The following is an 18,661-nucleotide window of genomic DNA, read 5'->3' as shown; positions in this document are numbered from 1 at the left end:
CACCCGTCCTGCTATGCACAGCGGAAATCCGATTGTTTGGGTTGTGCATTCCACCGCGATAGCAGAATTTCTTCTCCCGCGTGAAGGCACCCGTGCCCAGCTGACGTGAGGATCACCAGATGCCGTCACAGGGCCCTTTCTCCCTTCAAACGCTTACCCTCCAGGAGACGCAAGGGTCGTAGGGTCCTGGGCTGATCAAGCCCTCCTGTCTCGGTGCAATTCGCTCGAGACATGCGCTATCGTGGTTCCTGATTCCATGGGGAAATGACTTCATTCAGGCTTTTTGCCCCTCGCTGTTCCTGAACTCAATCGCACCCGCCCAACCTTGCTACACACGATGTAAACTCAGAGAAGAAGGTTAATATGTACTGAAGGCGGGAACAATTGCAGCCTTTGAACATCAAAATTGCTGGGCCCCGCGAGAAACCGTGTTGAAGCCGAAAGGTCGCTGGGTCGCTCACTTACACGCACGGAAGTGTGGGGCACTGCCTGCTACGCTCCTTAGACCCCGCTTTGGCGGCAACAGTCACCAAACAACACTGGCCCAGATCGTCTAGTTGGTTAGGATGATACGTTGTGGTCTCCATCACTCAGCGATACCGTGTTGACGGCGGTTAGAATCCGCCTCTGGGCAGTATTCTTTTGCTTTTTGCTCTATTGACAATTGGAATAAGTCTGTCGGTCTTTTTTTCATTTTGCCTGCATTGCCTGCGCCCTCTTTAGTGACAGTTGATCACGAGAATGGTGACAAGACCAATCGAGCGTTTGTAAAAGCTGTATTCTTCAACGTCAACGATTTGGCATCCTCGTTCGATTCAACCTGCCGCTAAACGTCTCTCAGTGACGTCTGGGTATCATAATTCTAAATACGAACAAACACAGATCGTACGTTTCCACTTCCTTTGACTGAAATGACCTTCCCATCCACCTCCAACTCCGGCGCCTCATCCTCTTCGGGCGTCAAATCAGGCCAATCTCTCCACAACTCACATTTTGCAAGTCTAGTGTGAGCTTTCCGCCGGACGAGCCTCACAACCCGGACAGCCTGCTCCAGATCGCCGACTTCGAACAGCAAAATCTTTGATTTCAACCATTTCGCGACATCCAATAACCTCGCGTAAAAGACATCGGCGTGGTCACAATCATCGTACACCGGCACGGCGTCCCCCGGGACGAGCGCCAGCTTGGGTTCGTACTTGCGCACCGAGTATCCCATCTGCCCCCGCCCGTACGTCCACACGCTGCTCGATATATACGGCGGATTCGAGACCAAGATGTCGCAGGGTGGAATCGTCCGCATCGCGGCGTCGTCAAAGACATCCTCCCGCCTGAACGCGATACTCTTCCGGTCTGCGGGTGGGACTAACACGCCCCTGTCTACGTTGCGCTCCAGATTCTCCCTGGAGAGGTTGACAGCGACCTCCGAGACATCAATACCAATTACGTTCACCGTTCCCTCTGCTTTCGAGAGGGCATCATACAGCCCAAGAGCAATACAACCCGTCCCCGTGCAAAAGTCAACGACTCTCACATCACCGCTCTGGTTCAACAGCAACTCCCAGCCGCGGATCATCTCGCCGAGGTGCATGACATACGCCTCCGTCTCGGCGCGGGGAACGAGGACCCCCGGCCGACACCGAATGTCCAGCCTGCCAAAGGGCTGCGAGCCGAGGACATACTGCAGCGGCACCCCGCGTCCTCGTTTCGCGCACAACCTCGCCACGCGACGACGGCCGACAACTTCTTCTCTCTGCTGCTGCCGCCCATCCCCAAAAGGCACGCGGGGATTTGAAGTCTCGCGGACGTGCTCCCTGATCCACCGCAGCTCCGTGACAGCCGAGTCTATGTCGCGGCACACCGGCAGCAAGGTCCTGACGTGCGGGGATATGGCGCCCGCCTGGCGTATGAGTGAGGGCGGGAGGCGAGGCATTGGACGGCCGGCGGCGGTGATGGTGGTTTTGGTGGGCTAGACTCTGGCGTGAGTCATGTAGATCATGGTGTCACTTGTGGCTTGTACGTAGTAAGCTGACGTCGACCTTGATGAATGGGATGAAAAGTCTGTTTGCTTGGGGGAGGACGAAGTGGTGGTGGGAATATCTAGCACACAATTGTTGCTGAGGTGGGAAGCTTTTAATTTTTCCCCCGCTGGAGGAGCTGTCGCTGTCGCGGCAGCGCACGCTTCATTGGAGCTTGGGCCACCTGAGACACCACACCAACTGACTTACACGTCTGCGTCGGATGAGATGGGAGTCATTCGGCTGTCATGATACGTCCAACTCTAAAGTGATGGGTTGTTTCATGTGGCAGTCGTAGGATGAACTTACCGATGATGTGCCTCGGAGGATCTCAAGAGTTCGGACTTGGCGGCACCGTCGCGTTCTCGGCCAGACAAAGGTATCGCCGAGGGGTAGTGCGCTATTGGGCGATGAGCCCACTCACTCATTGTTATTGCGGGAGTTTGTGATGGTTGAGAACAGTAGTAGTATTGTATTCCAGCGACGAAGAAGCAAAATGGGTAATCGCAATCTAAAGGACGATGGATGGTGTACAGTGTTGTTACAAGGTCTTAGAACCTGATAGGAAAATCGATGGGACATCATCCCACCACGAACTCCGAAAAAAAAGAACAAGCAGAAAAAGCAGTCAAACACCATGAACGCAGATCCAGCAAACAAATCATACCTCCGTGACCGTGATATTCATAACGTTGTTCTTGTAGTCCTTGATGAAGCTCTCGTACCTTGGGTAGACCTTCTCGTCGTCGACCTCAAGGTGGTTTGTCTTTTGTTCGTCTTCCTCTTCCTCCTCAACCTCTTCTCCCTCACCATCTACCTGTTCCCCGGCTTCTTTGGCTTCCTCGTCTCCAGGGCCCTCATCACCGCTGTGATTCTTTTCGTCGTCGTCGGCATCTTCGTCGCCATTGCCATCAACATCCGAGTCGACCTCGTCCCAAAAGTTTCCGTCCTCGAAGTAGTAATCGGCCCAGTCACCGTAGATCTCAATCTCAGGCTTCTGCTCCTGAGCTGACTCGACTTCTCTCATTGAACTCTTTGGCCGCGGCTCCGGCAGCCAGGATTGAAATCTCGACACTGGCGCCCCCGTGTTGAGGATTGTCTCCTTGGACGACCGCCAGGAGTATTTCCGAGGCAAGGACTCCGGGCTCATTTGGTGGACAATGTGATCCGACGGCGGAGGGGTGGTCGGGTCAGACACAGACCGCAGCCGGGGATCTGTGAAAGGAGTTGCGGGACGGTCCTTCACCGGGGTCAAGAGCGGTGGAGATGACGGGCTAGAGGGGCCGGCTGAGTCGTCGTCGACCATCGTTGGAGACGACACCTCTGCAGATGAGCGGAAGGTTCCCCGTGCAGGGCAGGGCGAGTCAACGTCTCTGGAGGAGAAGAGGGACTCGCTGTCGTCGGACCATCGAGACGTTTGTGCTCGTGGAGTGTACTGACCCAGGCGAGATTGACTCCTGGAAAGGGTAGGTGGAGGAGATAGCGGTACCATGCGGACGGTCATCTTCGGCTCTGGCTCGACGTCCTCATCCTCTTCGACTTCATGTACATCGGCCTCTTCGCCATCGCTCACACTTGGCGAAGGCAAGTGTCCCGACCGCCTTGTCGCTGTTGTGGACTTCGTGGAGCTCCTCCCAACCTCAACCACTTTGGCCGGGCCAGATGAATTCGTCCTGGCAAGTCTTGCCTCCTCAAGGTGCACGCTCTCCACCCTCACACTCCGTAGACGCCTGCTCTCCTCCACTTCGTCGGGGTAAGGCCACATCTTGAGGCCATGCTTGACCCCGCCTCTCTTGTGCTCCTCCTGCCTCTGCAATGACATGAGAAACTGCATGCACTGCTCGTCATTCGGAATCGCTGTCCTGGAAACAGGCCTCTCTGGCCGGTCCGGTGTGTGGATGATCTGGAATGAGGATTCATCCATGCTGTCTTGCCTCCTAGGAGAGCGTGGTGACGTTGAGCTGTCTGGGGATTTCGGGGACTTCGGTGATTTTGGTGACTGCATGAAGCTCTTGATTTTGAGGTTTTTCAGGTACGGCGACAGCTGCGCCGTCCAGTTCGATTTTCTTCCGTGCCTTGCGTGGTCCTTCATGTTGACTGTTTGCGGTATTGTCCACGACGAGGAAGGCAGCGCCGACGGCGGGGCCGCATGTTTAAAGTCCATGGCATCAAAGGCCTTCTCGCAGGGCTGCAGGGGAAGAGAGGACCAGGAGAGTGAAAGTTCAGCTGCGTATGCACCGTCGAGGGCAACTTCTTTGTAAAGTCTGGAGAGAAAAAGCCATCATGGTTCCGTCGAGTGCTGCAGACAAAGAATGCATGGCCGAATGGCTTCTCATTTCAGCCAAAGACATCTAGGAATGTGGCGACTCCAGCAGAGTTTACCACCCCATTCCTTTGTCCGGATGATGATCCCAGGCCTAACCCGACAATCCAAAAAATAACGCCAAACTATGAGCCGGCCCCCGCGTGTAGTCTGATCTTATCGATGTTATCCCTCGCAGGATGTGAGACAATCTTCCCCACCGTCATTACTATAGCCCAACTGTAACAGTCATATTATTACTCAGGACCAGGAGGACCGGAGGGAGCTCGTGGCACAGGACCTCGACATCCGAGAGGTACTGCACGCTCGCGACCTCATCCTGGCAGGTTCCCTCGGTGGGCACGGGTAGCGTCGAGAGTAACACAGCTGTATCCCTGCTGTTCTGCCGCATAAGCTCGTTGAGGATGACATGCTGTGCTCGGGATGGCAGGTCATTGAACGAAAGCGCGATGCCTTGTGTGGAGTACGGCGAGCCGTCGCCTTCGCCTTCTAGCCTGGAGTCTAACCTGTAGCGCTCCACGAGCTCCGCCATGTTCATATGGGCGTCTCCATGCTCGGAGGATGCGGCGGAATCTTTGCGAGATCTCGGTTCCGCAAACGCAGTAGGAGGATCAAACTCTTCAGCCGTCGTCACCCTCATTTCAGGCACAGGGCGGCTGGAGAACCGGCCCGTAGAGGATTGCCTCGAAAATGCGGGCCTTTCCGCTCGCGGCGTCTCTTCTTCCGTTGTGTCCGCAAACATAATCGTTGGCCCGGACGTGCCCTCAACGTCTACTCGCGTCTCGGGCACCGGTCGGCTCGAGAATCGCACAGCGGAGGATTGCCTGGACAGTGTTGGTCTGGCCGGGGTTGCCGTACCAGAAACGCTCACCGGCGGCAATTCGGGGTACGGGTTGCCGCCTGACACCCGGAATCCACCCAGCGATCGAGCAGTCACGTTGCGATCCAAACCGGGTCGTTCAAGCGGAGTTGGAGGGGCCGACACGTTGTCACCGGCCGTGTGGCTTGGACCTGATTGACCATCGACCCGAGCTTGTGCAACCATGGTTCCATAAGTCGACTTTGGTGCGGCACTCTTGCTGGACTTGCTGTTACCTCGCCTATGTTTGGATGGAGTGGTGAGGAGGTCATCGCTCTGGCTTCGTCCACGCCCCTTGCCAAGCAGTAAGGGTCTCGTTGGCGTCTCCGTATCATCTGCCTCATCTTCACTGTACTCGCTCCCTCCACGTTCGAACTCAGAGTCAGAGTCCAAGCAAGAGGGCTGCTGTTCCTGCTCGCTGAGCTCGCCGTCCGAGTTGGAATCGTCCTCAAAGACCTCATCTCCCAGGTGAGACGTGTGAATTCCAACGCTGACGCCAAGCCGGGAAAGCTTCGCTACAGTAGGTCTTTTCGGTATTTCGCCGAAATGTACCATACTAGGCCGACGCCCACTTTCGATGTCCTCTAGTGGAACGTGCGGATTGAACACGCCAGGACGTCCTGCTGTCGACTCAATGATATTCGCGAAAGACGTGAGTTCGTCGGTCGAGTCGAAATTCGGGGCACGTCCTCGCAGCCTCTGCAAATCGTCCCACCATTCCTCATCCCTGAGGACGTCGTGAACTAAAATCTGAGACTCAAGTTCGCTGGATTGGCCATTGATGATGAGTTCGTAGGTGTTCAGCTGACCAGATGCCAGCCAGAATACCTTGACCTCAGCCTCAATTCTCAGCTTTTCCAAGAGAGCCTTGACTCGTGCTCTTTCTTCTTCCACTTCGCTCTCGTATTCGACAAATACCATGATGCGAACATCATACACTTTGCTCCAAGTAGGCACGCTGTGAAGGATGTAGCCGAGTTGGAGGATCAAGGTGTCTGCAACGTGTTAGCCTGTCTACAAGAGATGAGGGCAATTGTCGTACATGTATCAAAGTTGGTGGTCAAAACGCTTTTCCCGTCCGAAACAACCTCTGCGGACATTTGAATAGGCCAGAGATCAAGATATCTCTTCGTATTGCCCTTGTCCTTGCGCGGTGTCTCCAGCCTTTCGAAACCCTTTCCGATGGCGACATTGAGCTTATATCTCAAGGCAAGGTCTTCCAGCATTGTCATATAGCTGGTAACACTTAGCATGGACTCGGTTTTGATCACGTCCGTCGGAAGATGACCCTCTAATAGTCGCGCCGAGGTATCCCCACGTCTCCTTCGTACTGGCCTCTCTGCGGGTCGTGGTCTTGGTCGTGTATCCTCGACGGTCGAGCTTGGAGCTTTCGGCACTGCTACCGACGGACGGGAGCTTCTGAGTTCATCCATGTTGTAAAAACCCATGACTGCAATGTTAGGACGCATGCCTCCTAGCCCGGCTGACAAGATCAAGTTTCGGATGCCCCAATTGAGCGTGGGAGACATTGTCAACTGTACGAACGCCTTGATCCGCGAGAACTCCGAGATGTACTTCGTCCACGCTGCCTGCTGTAGTCTTGCTTCGTGGACACCGCTGCTGAAGTCATCTGTGACAATGACATGACCAAGGATATACAACCCCCCTTTCTTCAAAGAGTTGCAGAACTGGATGAGTCTGGTTTGGCTTCTGGGGTTGTTGATGAGCAGGATGATTTGCGGACGCCAAAATTTGATATGCTCCGGTCGTAGGCGTAGAAGATACTTCCTGACTTGGTGATAAATCAGGTTTTGCGATACGTCTCCCCATCTCTTCGGTGGACTGAGGTAGTGGATCAGCGAGAAGAGGAAAACAAGAAGACATATGGCAGTGGCAGCGTAAGTCTGGTCGATGAAGAACATGGCTGCCGCCGACATTATAGTACCAGCGAACGCTGCCTGCCAGCTGAAGAACTTGAAGGCGGGCCTGAAGTTGGGTGCTGATCCAATGCGGAGCAAGAAGCAAGCTAGATTCATGACGAGAAAGGTCATCTGCTGTGCATTAGCCATGGACCAGTGAGAAGCGGGGTGTAACACTCACCTGATAGCCCATAGAAATAAGAGTCGCAATCTGGTTGAGGTTGGCGAGCATGGAAACCTGGGCAAGACCGTACGTCAAGAGAATCGCGTAAATCGGCTCATCGGACTTCTTCGTCCCTTGGCTAAACGGTATTAAACCCGGTAACAGCTTATCCCTCGCCAAAGCCTGCATCAGCTTCGCCGCACCTACAAGTCCCATGACAGCGGAGAAGAAGGTGACGGCGCACTCTCCCGCAAGGATCAAGGGCATCGACAGGCTGGTAACAGAGATGATGTTGGTGTTGTTGAGAAACGAGTTATGCGTCGTGGTGGCAGCCATGGAAAAAACTACGACCAAATACGCAATGAACGTAGTCATCATTGCCCAAAGTGTTCCTTTGGGAATGTCTTTGCTGGGGTTTTGCAGATCTCCAGACATTGATGCTCCCGCAAAGATCCCGGAAGTCGCTGGGAACAGAATGGCAAAGAGCTCCCGAAACGTCTCGAGGCCATTATAGGAGTCGCTCTTCGTGTGAGGGGCAAAATTGTCCACCAAAGTCTCGAGGCTGAACCCAGTAAACCGGACTCCCAGATCGTCGTCTCGGAAAGGAGCCTTGAACATGGCAGATATCGGGATGCTTATGATGGCAAGAGACAGAATGACTAGAAGTGCATTGCTGGCTTTGGCAAAAATGCCACTTCCAGCCAGGCCCAACGCAGCACACAGCAGAAGTGCCAGTGTCTGGAGCAAGTATGTTGCCCAGAAACCTTGGGGGAACAAATCTCCCGCGTTCAATTTGATGCAGTCAATTAGACCAACGACATTGAGGGCGGTGTTGAAGACTTGGGCAAGATAGAACAACACGCCAATGGAACCGCCGAACTCGGGACCAAGAGACCTCGAGATCACGTAGTAGGCACCTCCACCCTTCACCTCGCCATTTGAAGCTATCGCAGAGAGGGACAGTGTTGTCAAGAAGTCCACCAGATAGGCGGTGACCAGCAATCCTACGGATGGTGTTAGTCTGCGCTAATGTAAATGAGAGCGCCCGTGCTGGTGCCGACGAACCAAGCATGCCCAAAAGCCCTACTTGGCCAAGGATCCATCCAAATCTCAGAAACATCAGGATGCTGAAAATGTTGAGACAGACGGGGATGTAGACGCCGGAAACCACGCCCAGCTTGGGGCTCTTGCTGGCCTGCTCCATGCTGGAGAGGCTCGGTCGTCTGTCACCTCCCATGGCGAAGGATACTGGTTGAAAAGGAGAGGTGAGTGCGTTTGGTCGGTGGGATACATAAACCGAAGCTGGGCTCGAAAAGGAGAACGCGAACGCCACCTCCGCACTTTCTCTTTCTCCACGCCCAAACGGAGTTGGGAAGCAAGACGTTTCGATGAATGCGAGATCGATGAAGACGGAGATTCGATCAAAAGTAGTAGCACGCGGCAGGCGGGCGGATGTAGTCTTGTTATACTTATAAGTCCCCGCCCATAAGTCACGCCAACAACATTGTGCTGCTGCCCAGTGTCCTGTCCTCGCTCAGAGCGTCCACAAAGTGCAGTGTGGTTGAACGATGGCTGGCGACGGTCTGGATATTGCGACCAGTAATAGAATTCCCTAGCAAAGACCGGCGGGCCGCACAGGCATCTAACTGGCCCGGCGCATGTCTCGCGTACTGCTTGTCGTCTCGTTTTCAGGGTTCACCGTTCTGCGTGCAAGGGATATCTGGGTCGATCCAATGCAAGCCTCTCCAATACCCCGCGTGCCGATTGGGAATTGCGATTGTGCTCCAATCCCTCCGGCCTGTCGCGCCCTGCTGTTGGAGGTCCACACACACTCCCAAGACGAATGGCATGCAGCCGGTGCAGAACACGCAGAAGATGAGCCCGAAAGTGGGAGACAAACGACGTCATCTGGCAGCGGAGTCCAGATCGGGCCGGAAAAGCATCGCTTTACGGCGGTGAGATGGTGGGGGAACAGCGTGCTTGCGGCGCTTGAGGGACGAACTGATACCAGAATCGAGATGCGAGGTGTCCGAATTCGCTGTGGCCGTCCAATATCAGGTAAAGTGCTTCAGGGTTGCGAGCTGGGTGATGGTGTGGTGAGGCGTGTTTCCGCCGGTTTGTCCGAAGATGCTGTGCCTCTTTCCGCAGCACCAGCGTTCCGTCAAATAGACCACCGCCCATGCCATGCCATGCCGTCCTGTCGTTCCCGCAACCCGCGCGTCTGTCTCCGTGCCTTATTAGTCTCCGTGGCCGTCGTTCGTGTTAGCCTCCGTCGTCCGGCATCTGGCTCGACATTCCATCTGATGCTAGCATGACCGCCAGGTTGGTGCTCCAAAATAGCAATGGCGGCCTGTCGGTTGACTCACGCGCATGACAGCGGCAAACCGAGAATTCAGTGAGATGGACCACTGTCACCACACAAAATTGGCGGCGTACATCCGTAGTGTAGTGGCTTATCTGCATGGGTAGGTAAGGTAGGGCAGCGTGTGCATGGGGTTTGACCAGCTCTCAGTGTGGCCGTGTGTGCTTCTGCGGTGGTTCCCTGACTCGATGGGGTTTCAATGTCAGAGGTGAAGGGTGCACGGGGTGCCAAAACCCCAAAGTACCGCTACATCCGCCGCACAATTGCGAAGAGCCGCCGAAGCTGGGGATGCTGGGCCGTTGTCGCGGGGCTCGACAGTCTTGTCTTCAAGGTCACGACCATCATTCAGCAGCGCCCGGTCTCAGGGCCAGGAATGAACGAACCCCCACTCTGTTCTTCTTTCTCACTGCAGCACTGGTGCGAGTGAGGCGAACTTTGGGTGGTGCTCGTGCAGCTCAGTTAATGGAGGCGGCGAGCCAATTATGGGGTCTCGCTTACTCAGTTGGACAATTACCTAAGCCAAGGCAAGATAGTCGGTTCCGATAGAGCAGATAAGGTCGCCTGGCAAAGCTGCACCTGATGTTTTTAGCAGCTGAGCAGCCCTGGTTTCCCAGTCCCGTCCTCGGCAAAGAGGTAGCTCAATGCACCTATTCGTACCTTAGGTGCCGTACCCAAGTTCGAGGACTCGAGGCATCAGAGACGCCGGTCCGCCACGAAGCTCACCTTTCCCATGAAAAGATTTCGTAAGGCTTTAACACGACCGGGGCGGAGGATGTCCGTCCGACTTCACACAAAACAAGACACATGTCCTCGACGACTACGGATACCAACCCAGTCAGCAACATGCTGAATCATGGGAGCCAAACCCGTCCGTCGCCTGAGTGATGGAGGCAGGTAAGGTATGTGTGTTGGTGCCTGGTGCTCTCTGTTGCGTTGCAGGTCCCGTCCCAGGCGACAAGATTGACGTACCGATACGATCCGGGTGCCTGCTCAGATGCGGATAGCACAGGTTCAGTGCCCTCGTCTCGGTGGGAAATACACCCCGAGAGAGACCTAGCCCCTGGCTTGCCCCCGGGTTTCGGCAAGACAACGCAGCACCTCCCACAGCACAGGGCACTTACATGGGACAGAGCCGCTGACACCACTATCAAAGGCACCTGGCAAGTTAAGGTACAGCACTGGGCCCCCGTATCCGACGCTATCGGCGCGACTGCGAGGCGTGAGCCACAACCTCCAGACCTGCCAGATTAGGTCACCCGACCCGCATGGGAAGCCGCGGGTCCTTATCACGGGTTCCTACCTAGCAGCAACAGCTTCGACCGCACATCCTCCTAGCCGTGCGCTTCAATTGATCTCGTCAGCTGTCTTACAACTGCGCCCAGGTAAACTCCTTCCCGTACTTCAACTGCTCCACCTCCTCGACCTCCTCTAGCTTCTGTACCTGCCTTCCCTCCGTCTCAACTTTTCTCTCCCATGACGCCTTGTTGCTAACTTTGTCTGTGTGTTGACCCAGATCCGAGTCTGCGACGGCCTTGCTTGGGTGCTACCGATATAGCCAATACCAGCATTCGATAACCCCCGAACGGCCTCATCAAACTGCAAAATGGCGTCTCCTTCGAGAGACCCTTTCTCCATCCCAAGGGCCGACTCACCGTCCCGCCAATACGGCGCTTCTCTGCCTCGAGCAGATGCCACCGCCCGTCTGGCGTCGCCCGTGCCTTCGGCTCAGTATGGCACTCCCCAAACAAATCGCATCCCCGGCCAGGCCAACAGAGGAGGCGAGAACGGTGACACGGGTAGCCTCACCCCGTTGGCTGGAGCTGCCGGTTCGAGCGTCCAAGGCCCTGGCGTCTCAGCTCTCGCCGCAGCGCTTTCCAACTCTCTAGGAACCTCTCCTCCAAGACACGGCACACCACCAGTACGCTCTGGTACTCCTCCTCCCAGACCTCTATCTCCTGCCGCTGCTGGCGCCCAGCTATCAAGCACTCCCATGACGAACTACGGCTCGTTCGACTCCCGCTCGCGAGGTGCCGCCACTGGCGCCTACGAAGACCCCGAGGTCGTCAAGAGGCACCTGGTCCAACCCTCGGACGCCCCGTCAGAGGAGTCGAGCATGCGAGATGGCGTTAAAGGCAAGCAGACAGCGGATGACAACGAGACTGGACTGAACGAGGACGAATTCTCGAGTTTGCAGCTGCAAGGCGGAGATGTAACGCGAGGCATTTACAAGTGGACCGAAGATGCGGAAGCTCGAGGCAAGGTGCAGCGCAGCAAGAGCTTTAGCGTCTCCAGGCCAGATCCCGAGACGGAAATTCTTGACATTAATGCTATCAAGGTTCCGGGTGGTTTCCGCCGCAACTATCTGCGCCGGGCGGCCAGAAGTCCCTCCACGATTCGAGACGGCGGCGAGCGCGGCGAGCCCAGCAACGGCGGTGCTCAGCCTCGTCTACTCACTTCAAGCTTCCTCGAGTTCCTTACTATCTACGGTCACTTTGCTGGCGAGGAGCTTGAGGAAGATGACGAGGCTCTGAAGCCAGGCGAATACTTTTCCTCCGGTGGAGAAGACGATCTCTACGACAGCGACGAAGGCAGCGATGACGATCGGGAACCGATGGAAGACAGTGCGCTTCTGACGCCGTCGCGCCATAAGAGGAGAAGAAGGCAGCGTGGTGGCAGTGGCAAGAATAGCCCGATGAGCGCCGCGCTGCTCTTGCTCAAGTCCTTCGTGGGAACTGGTGTGCTCTTCTTGCCAAGAGCCTACCTGAACGGTGGCATGCACTTCAGCAACCTCGTGTTGCTAGGTGTCGCTGCGCTGAGCTACTACTGTTTCGTTCTGCTGGTTACTACCCGTCTCAAGGTAGAAGGTTCTTTCGGTGACTTGGGAGGCATTCTGTACGGCAAGTGGATGAGGGGTATCATCCTCTTTTCGATTGTCATCAGCCAGATTGGATTTGTGGCCGCATACATGGTTTTCACGTCAGAAAATCTACAAGCCTTCCTCTTGGCAGTCTCTGACTGTAAGACCAATGTCGGCGTCAAGTGGTTGATCCTGCTGCAGGTGCTCGTGTTCCTGCCCTTCTCGCTGCTTCGAGACATCGAAAAGCTGAGTTTCACTGCCTTGATTGCAGACGCATTCATCCTACTTGGCCTAGCCTATCTTCTGTACTACGACATCTTCACCCTGAGCACGAAGGGACTGGCGGACATCATCATGTTCAACCGCAACGACTGGACATTATTCATCGGCACCGCCATTTTTACATTCGAGGGAATCGGTCTTATCATTCCCATTCAGGAGTCGATGAAGAACCCCAGCAAGTTCCCTCGCGTCATGTTCGCGGTCATGATCATCATTTCTGTTCTCTTCATCGGTATGGGTGCGATTTCCTACGCCGCCTACGGATCCAAGACGGAGACGGTTGTCCTCCTGAACTTGCCCCAGGACAGCAAGCTCGTCAACAGTGTTCAATTCCTGTACTCTGTTGCCATCATGCTGTCCATCCCCTTGCAGCTGTTCCCCGCCATCAAGATCACCGAGAACGCCCTTTTCACCAAGAGCGGCAAGTACAACCCGTACATCAAGTGGCAGAAGAATCTGTACCGTTTCTTCTTTGTCTTCCTGTGCGCTTTCATTGCGTGGGGTGGGGCGGATGACTTGGACAAGTTTGTTGCTCTTGTTGGCAACTTTGCTTGTATCCCGCTTGTTTACATCTACCCAGTAAGTCTTGGCCCCAGGTATCGTTAATGTGATTACAATCTAACTTTGTATAGCCTTTGCTGCACTACAAGGCAGTTGCTAGAAATAGATGGTGGAAGATCTCCGACATCTGTCTCTGCATCTTCGGTGTCGTGGCCATGGCTTACACTACCGCTATCACCGTTTACAGCTGGGCCAACGGCGATTCCGACCCTGGCAATCCCGGATACTGCGATAGAAGGTAGATCGACCACGAGAGGGTTGTGGAGATTAGGCGGTTAGAAGATGGATATGCAACCGCATTTTTGTTATCATGAACTGCTGTCTCAAAAGCGTTGGGTAGTCATTGCATGGTTTCCAGCGGGTTCGTTTAGGAGAGCTTAGGCAGCATTTGGTTGGTATTGAGTATGGGCTCCGTAAATAGACTGTTCCGAGATCAGAGGGCTCGTCGCCATGTTCATAGTTATGTATCTGTACGCCTTAGTAGAGTTAAGAATCGAGCAAACGTTTTCTATGGTCTGAAATTCAGGCGCTTCGTTAGACTATTCACATTGGAAGGTTCATGTTTGGTTGTTCATCTGGGCTGGTGCACCGCCACATACCTGTCTGTGGCGCAGTCATTATCCGCGATCCACTTTTTGCTTCCGGGAGGCAGGCACTCAAGACGGCAGCAGCCGCGGCCAACCGTAGGTGATCACTTCCTTCCAGCAGCATCACATCCATCCGGGTCGATTACAAAGAACATCATCCTTGTGAACAAGTCGAGTAAGATTCAAATATTCCCACATCACGGATCAGAATCTGACCCAATCCACAGGCTCGTTGAGGTCCTCCGACCTCGAGTTTTTCTGACCGCCACACGCCTCGGCTCGAGTCTTGCCTGCCCAAATCCAGCACTACCGTCTTTGAAACTAGCATCTCGCCAAGATGAACGCCCCCGATCGGTGAGTGATGGGTTCGATGTCTTTAGATGTCGTTTTGGTGTTGTTAAAGGTTTTTGAATGTGGAATCGAGGTCTGAGGGCTGCTGGACTATCACATTGCGATGTCTTTATGAGCTTACTGCGCTCATCCTCAATGGCTTTCCCGCGTTCTCTGATGTGGCTGATGTAACGCTCTTTTCACCTTGTTCTTTTCAGACGCACATACCTACAAGCATCTCCCCCGGTTTCACGGCCGCCATCTCCATGCTAGGCCACCATCTTGTCATTGAGCTCGAATGATGCTGAGCTAGCCATCAATCCGCCCCTTCATCTCACTATGCCTCTCATTTCATATGTGATAGAGGATGCAAAAAGCTAATATTCCGACAGTTTCGAGCTGTTCCTCCTTGCCGATGGCGAGAAGAAGATCGAGGAAAAGGTCTTCTCCGGTATGCGGCTACTGACTGCTTCCCTTTGCTTGTACTCGGGCTCACAATCCTTAGGAATGTCCAACACCTCCGACTTCATCCTGAAGAAGGAAGACCACACTCTCGGAAACCTCCTCTCCGAGCACCTCAAGCAGCACAAGAACGTCCTCATGGCCGGCTACAAGAGTGAGCCTCTACTTTTGTTATCGCCGTCTCGGGAACACCCATGCTAACCTCGCCGCCAGTCTCTCATCCTAACGTGCCCGAGCTCTTTATCCGCGTCCAAACAGACGGCTCGATTCCCCCCAAGGAGGCGCTAGTCCAAGTCATCAAACGTCTCATGCAGGACTTTTCACACCTCAGTCGCGAATTCACACGAGAGTTCGAGCTGCGTCGTATGGTCGAGGCTGGACGGTCTGCAGCGCAAGGGCAGTAAAGCAACTTTGCGTGAAAATAGCATTACATCTTCTCTGGGCGTTCTCGGGCGGACTTGGTCACAAAGAATGGAAATCGGGGGTTCTGATGCCACACGTGTGTTGGTTTTTAGTTTTCGCCAAAGACAGGCTCTCGATACGAGTAAAAGTTTGGTCATTGCGAATTACGTCGTTAACTACGCGAGGTCCCTCTCGTGAAGTTCGTTTGGTGTATGCCTACATTGTCATTCCTTCAGTCTGACACGCAGCCCTTCAATCCTCAAGTCAACCAAGGTCATGACTTTCCCTGCTCAGTTCTTGCAGCTGGTAGATCCGACACAGATTCTTGCCCAACCGTGACCATCGTTGCAGTCTTCATGCACTTTTCCGAGAGCCGGGAGCTCGCATTCGTACTAATCCCTCCGTCGCTTTGCCTTTACGCGTTCACGGGACCCTCTCCGCCAGGAATGAGCTGTGACCAGAGTTAGAATTGACGCACATGCTTAAAATGTACAGAAGAGAGCATACCATGCAGATGTTGTTGCCGTTCAGGAGAATCTTGGGTAGCTTAGTGTGGTTTCCGGAGTAGTCGCTGACATGGGGTTAGCATGGTCCGCCGCTCTTTTTGTTGAAACGGTTTACGAACAACTCAGTGACATCTTCCAAAACCATGTCTAGGGACTCGTTAGTATCGCAGTTCAAAGCAGAGTCGGATGACAGTATTTACTTACTGACGTAGTCATCGAAACCGAGCAGGGTACCACTGAATTCTGTCATGTTTCGTGAGCATCTTGTAAGGTGAGGGGCGCCAGAGACTCCGTACCCTTGTCTCCCTTCATAACCACCCAGATTCTTGATCCGACACACTTGTCGATGAGTTCTGCCCGCATCAGCTTCCGGTTGTTGTAGCTTTGGACTCGTCGAACCCACCAAGAGGGAGGAGTTGGGACGCCATTTTTTCGCCCTGTGGTTGCCCGTAGTGATGACCTCGTGATGATTCGGCTCGTTCAATGAGTTGCCGAATTTTGGCAGGGATTATGGCCGTTGGATGGGTAGATATTCGTCTAGATATTGGGGTTCTTGTCAACCGCCGGATCGTCGAAGCTTGAGATGATCGTGGTGACCCGGAGGCGTGTGCTGTCAAGCTTGGGCGTGAGTCTAGCAGAATCATGTGACTTTGTGTTTGACCGCGAGTGTGACTAAGCCGAGCCACGCGAGAAGCTCCAGCGTCCATTCAGCGACGGGCGTGAATCAGAAGTTAATTGAACCCCTCCATCACCCACCACAACGCGTCTGCCTGCGGACCCGGATTCCTGATTAGCCGCGCCATGCCCGTTGGCAACCATGGCGCATCACCGTTGTTCCGGATGCGTTGTCCGGCAGGACTGAGAAGTATTTCTAGACCATCCGGCCATAGGTTTCATTCTTTTCAAACGCCTCTCCGGTCGCGGAATGGTTCTGTCGCGTATGTCAACCCACAGCACCTCACAAGACCAGCACTGACACTAGTTACAGCCGCACAAACTCGACCATGTATCCTTCGTCGTACGGCCGGCTTTGGCACCCCGGCCATGGCATCAACTTCACGCCAGCCAGACCGGAAGAAGAAGCGCATCCGCGAGTCGACATGCTTCGTTCCTTGCACACGACCTCCGCAAACTCCTCGCAAAGCGCCGCGGCGGAAAGCAACGAGAGCGAGTACATTCTCTCCGACGACAGCAGCGAATCAATAACATCCGGCGACGATGATGTACCATTCTCAACGGCGCCCGAGTTCCAGCCTGAGTCGGATGCGGCTTCAACTATACTATCCGACGGCACCGACGCTCCCGAAGGCCGCGGTTTGACAGATTTGAAGTTTCAAATACCCGAAGATGCATTCCTCGAGGCTCAGAAAGCACCCGAAGGCTCGCCGGAGTCGTTTTACACTTACACGCTCTACCGGGGACCCTCCGACGAGGAGGGGGAGAAGAAGGTCAAGGTGCACTACTGCAAGAGCAAGCACACGATGGAGCGAGTTTGCCAGTACTTTTTGGAGGACAAGGTTCTTGGCTTCGACCTTGAGTGGTATCCTAGGGCGACCAGGAAATCAGGCCCGAGGCAGAATGTATCTCTGATCCAGCTGGCCAACGAAAGTCGGATCGCCTTGTTCCACGTTGCATTGTTTCCGGCCCAGGACGACCTCGTATCGCCAACCTTTATCAAGATCATGGGAGACCCTAGTGTGGCGAAGACAGGCGTGGCTATCAAAGGAGACTGTACTCGGCTAAATACGCATCTTGGAGTTCCCACCAGGGGTATTTTCGAGCTCAGCCACCTCCACAAGCTCGTGAAGTACTCCAAAGAGGGTCAGTACGACCTCATCAATAAGAGGTTGGTGCCCCTTGCCGTGCAGGTCAAAGAACATCTCGGCCTGCCAATGTTCAAGGGGCAAGACGTCCGTTCGAGCGACTGGTCCAGGGTCCTGAAGCCAGAGCAACTCATTTGTAAGCCCCTACTCTGCGAGTCGTAAAATTAAGTTTCTCACATTCACTAGATTCGGCCACAGATGCGTATGCTGGCTTCCAGCTCTACCATGAACTGGAAAGAAAAAGGGTCAGCCTTGATCCGACACCCCCGAGGCCACATTTCGCCGAGCTTGTCCTGCCCATCCGACTCGCAGATGGAGCAGCCGTCGCAGCCGACGATATCGACGGTGCCGAGAAGAAGACAGACGGGAGCGTGTTCTTCCTGACTGAAGTCGAAGGCGAGTCCATCGCCGAGAGCATCCAGAAGGCACCTGCAGTCACTCCCAAGCGGACACAGCAGAAGGACCCTCGAGTCGCCGCTGCCGAGGAGCGTATGGCAAGCTATAAGGCTTCGGCAGGACCGTTCCGCGCCACGGGGCCCGCGGTGCGATCGTACTTCATTTGGAGGGACAACGAGGACCTGGATCCAGAGGCAATCGCCAAGCTTCTCCGCGAACCACCCCTTCAAACGATGACGGTGGTGACTTACATCTTGGAAGCAATCAAGCTGCAGACACTGCCGTTCGACAAGAAGCGGCTGCGGGAGGAGTGCTTGTCTAGACTGTCCACCGACTCTGGCAAGGGCAGATATAAGTCCTTGGTGCAGGAGGCGAACGAACCTGATGCGTAGAGAGCATCAATGACCCGACGCTGGGCCAAGGCTCGCGTCGGTGTAAATGTATTTGTGCCCTGGAGATGGGTGAAGATATGACGACGCTCATGAGCATTGGATGGAGACCAATAGAGATACCCACATCAGTAAAAGAATGCATTATGCTTGAAAGTTTCATGCTATGTATGTCTGCTGAACAAGACCAAGACGGTGACACGTTTTAAGCCGACCAAACCCGTCCAGGGGGCGGCATTACGTGTGTGCCTCTCCGTGAACAGATTATAGGCAGTGAAATAGTCTGCCATGCAAAGGGGGGAAGAAAGTGACTTATGCCAAACAGCCAATATTGGGACTTCTTTTTGAATTGGGAGAAGCAGTCGTGACAGCAAAAACGTGATGGTCTCTCGGCGAGGTTTTGATTGACAGTGTCCAGCCAATTC

General features: G+C 54.4%; 4 protein-coding genes across 4 annotated transcripts; 2 read left to right on the top strand and 2 right to left on the bottom strand.

Moving 5' to 3' along the window:
* Nucleotides 1–862: 862 nt before the first annotated feature.
* GCG54_00001524 (Vacuolar cation-chloride cotransporter 1) lies at nucleotides 863–8,516 on the bottom strand (the record flags this gene model as incomplete). The annotated part of the gene is made up of 9 exons (XM_045401640.1): nucleotides 863–1,966; nucleotides 2,683–4,203; nucleotides 4,586–5,712; nucleotides 5,770–6,192; nucleotides 6,240–6,433; nucleotides 6,486–6,536; nucleotides 6,743–7,248; nucleotides 7,298–8,283; nucleotides 8,345–8,516. 9 exons carry the CDS (start codon nucleotides 8,514–8,516, stop codon nucleotides 863–865), a joined length of 6,084 nt encoding a protein of 2,027 aa, XP_045270369.1.
* Nucleotides 8,517–11,244: 2,728 nt separating this feature from the next.
* GCG54_00001523 (Vacuolar amino acid transporter 3) lies at nucleotides 11,245–15,124 on the top strand (the record flags this gene model as incomplete). The annotated part of the gene is made up of 6 exons (XM_045401639.1): nucleotides 11,245–13,359; nucleotides 13,413–13,579; nucleotides 14,156–14,180; nucleotides 14,254–14,282; nucleotides 14,651–14,874; nucleotides 14,934–15,124. 6 exons carry the CDS (start codon nucleotides 11,245–11,247, stop codon nucleotides 15,122–15,124), a joined length of 2,751 nt encoding a protein of 916 aa, XP_045270368.1.
* Nucleotides 15,125–15,537: 413 nt separating this feature from the next.
* On the bottom strand, nucleotides 15,538–16,086 carry GCG54_00001522 (U6 snRNA-associated Sm-like protein LSm5; the record flags this gene model as incomplete). The annotated part of the gene is made up of 6 exons (XM_045401638.1): nucleotides 15,538–15,573; nucleotides 15,630–15,693; nucleotides 15,748–15,775; nucleotides 15,833–15,871; nucleotides 15,925–15,981; nucleotides 16,032–16,086. Coding segments are annotated over 6 exons (279 nt in total), but the record flags the coding sequence as incomplete, so codon positions are not given.
* A 546-nt stretch (nucleotides 16,087–16,632) lies between these two features.
* On the top strand, nucleotides 16,633–18,239 carry GCG54_00001521 (Werner syndrome ATP-dependent helicase; the record flags this gene model as incomplete). The annotated part of the gene is made up of 2 exons (XM_045401637.1): nucleotides 16,633–17,587; nucleotides 17,638–18,239. 2 exons carry the CDS (start codon nucleotides 16,633–16,635, stop codon nucleotides 18,237–18,239), a joined length of 1,557 nt encoding a protein of 518 aa, XP_045270366.1.
* Nucleotides 18,240–18,661: the final 422 nt, after the last annotated feature.

This window comes from Colletotrichum gloeosporioides, assembly GCF_011800055.1.
Source record: "Colletotrichum gloeosporioides strain Lc1 chromosome Unknown consensus_7, whole genome shotgun sequence".
In the NCBI taxonomy this organism is placed as follows: Eukaryota; Fungi; Ascomycota; class Sordariomycetes; order Glomerellales; family Glomerellaceae; genus Colletotrichum; species Colletotrichum gloeosporioides.
The sequence above is the reverse complement of the archived record's forward strand: the minus strand, read 5'-3'. Positions and strand labels throughout refer to the sequence as shown.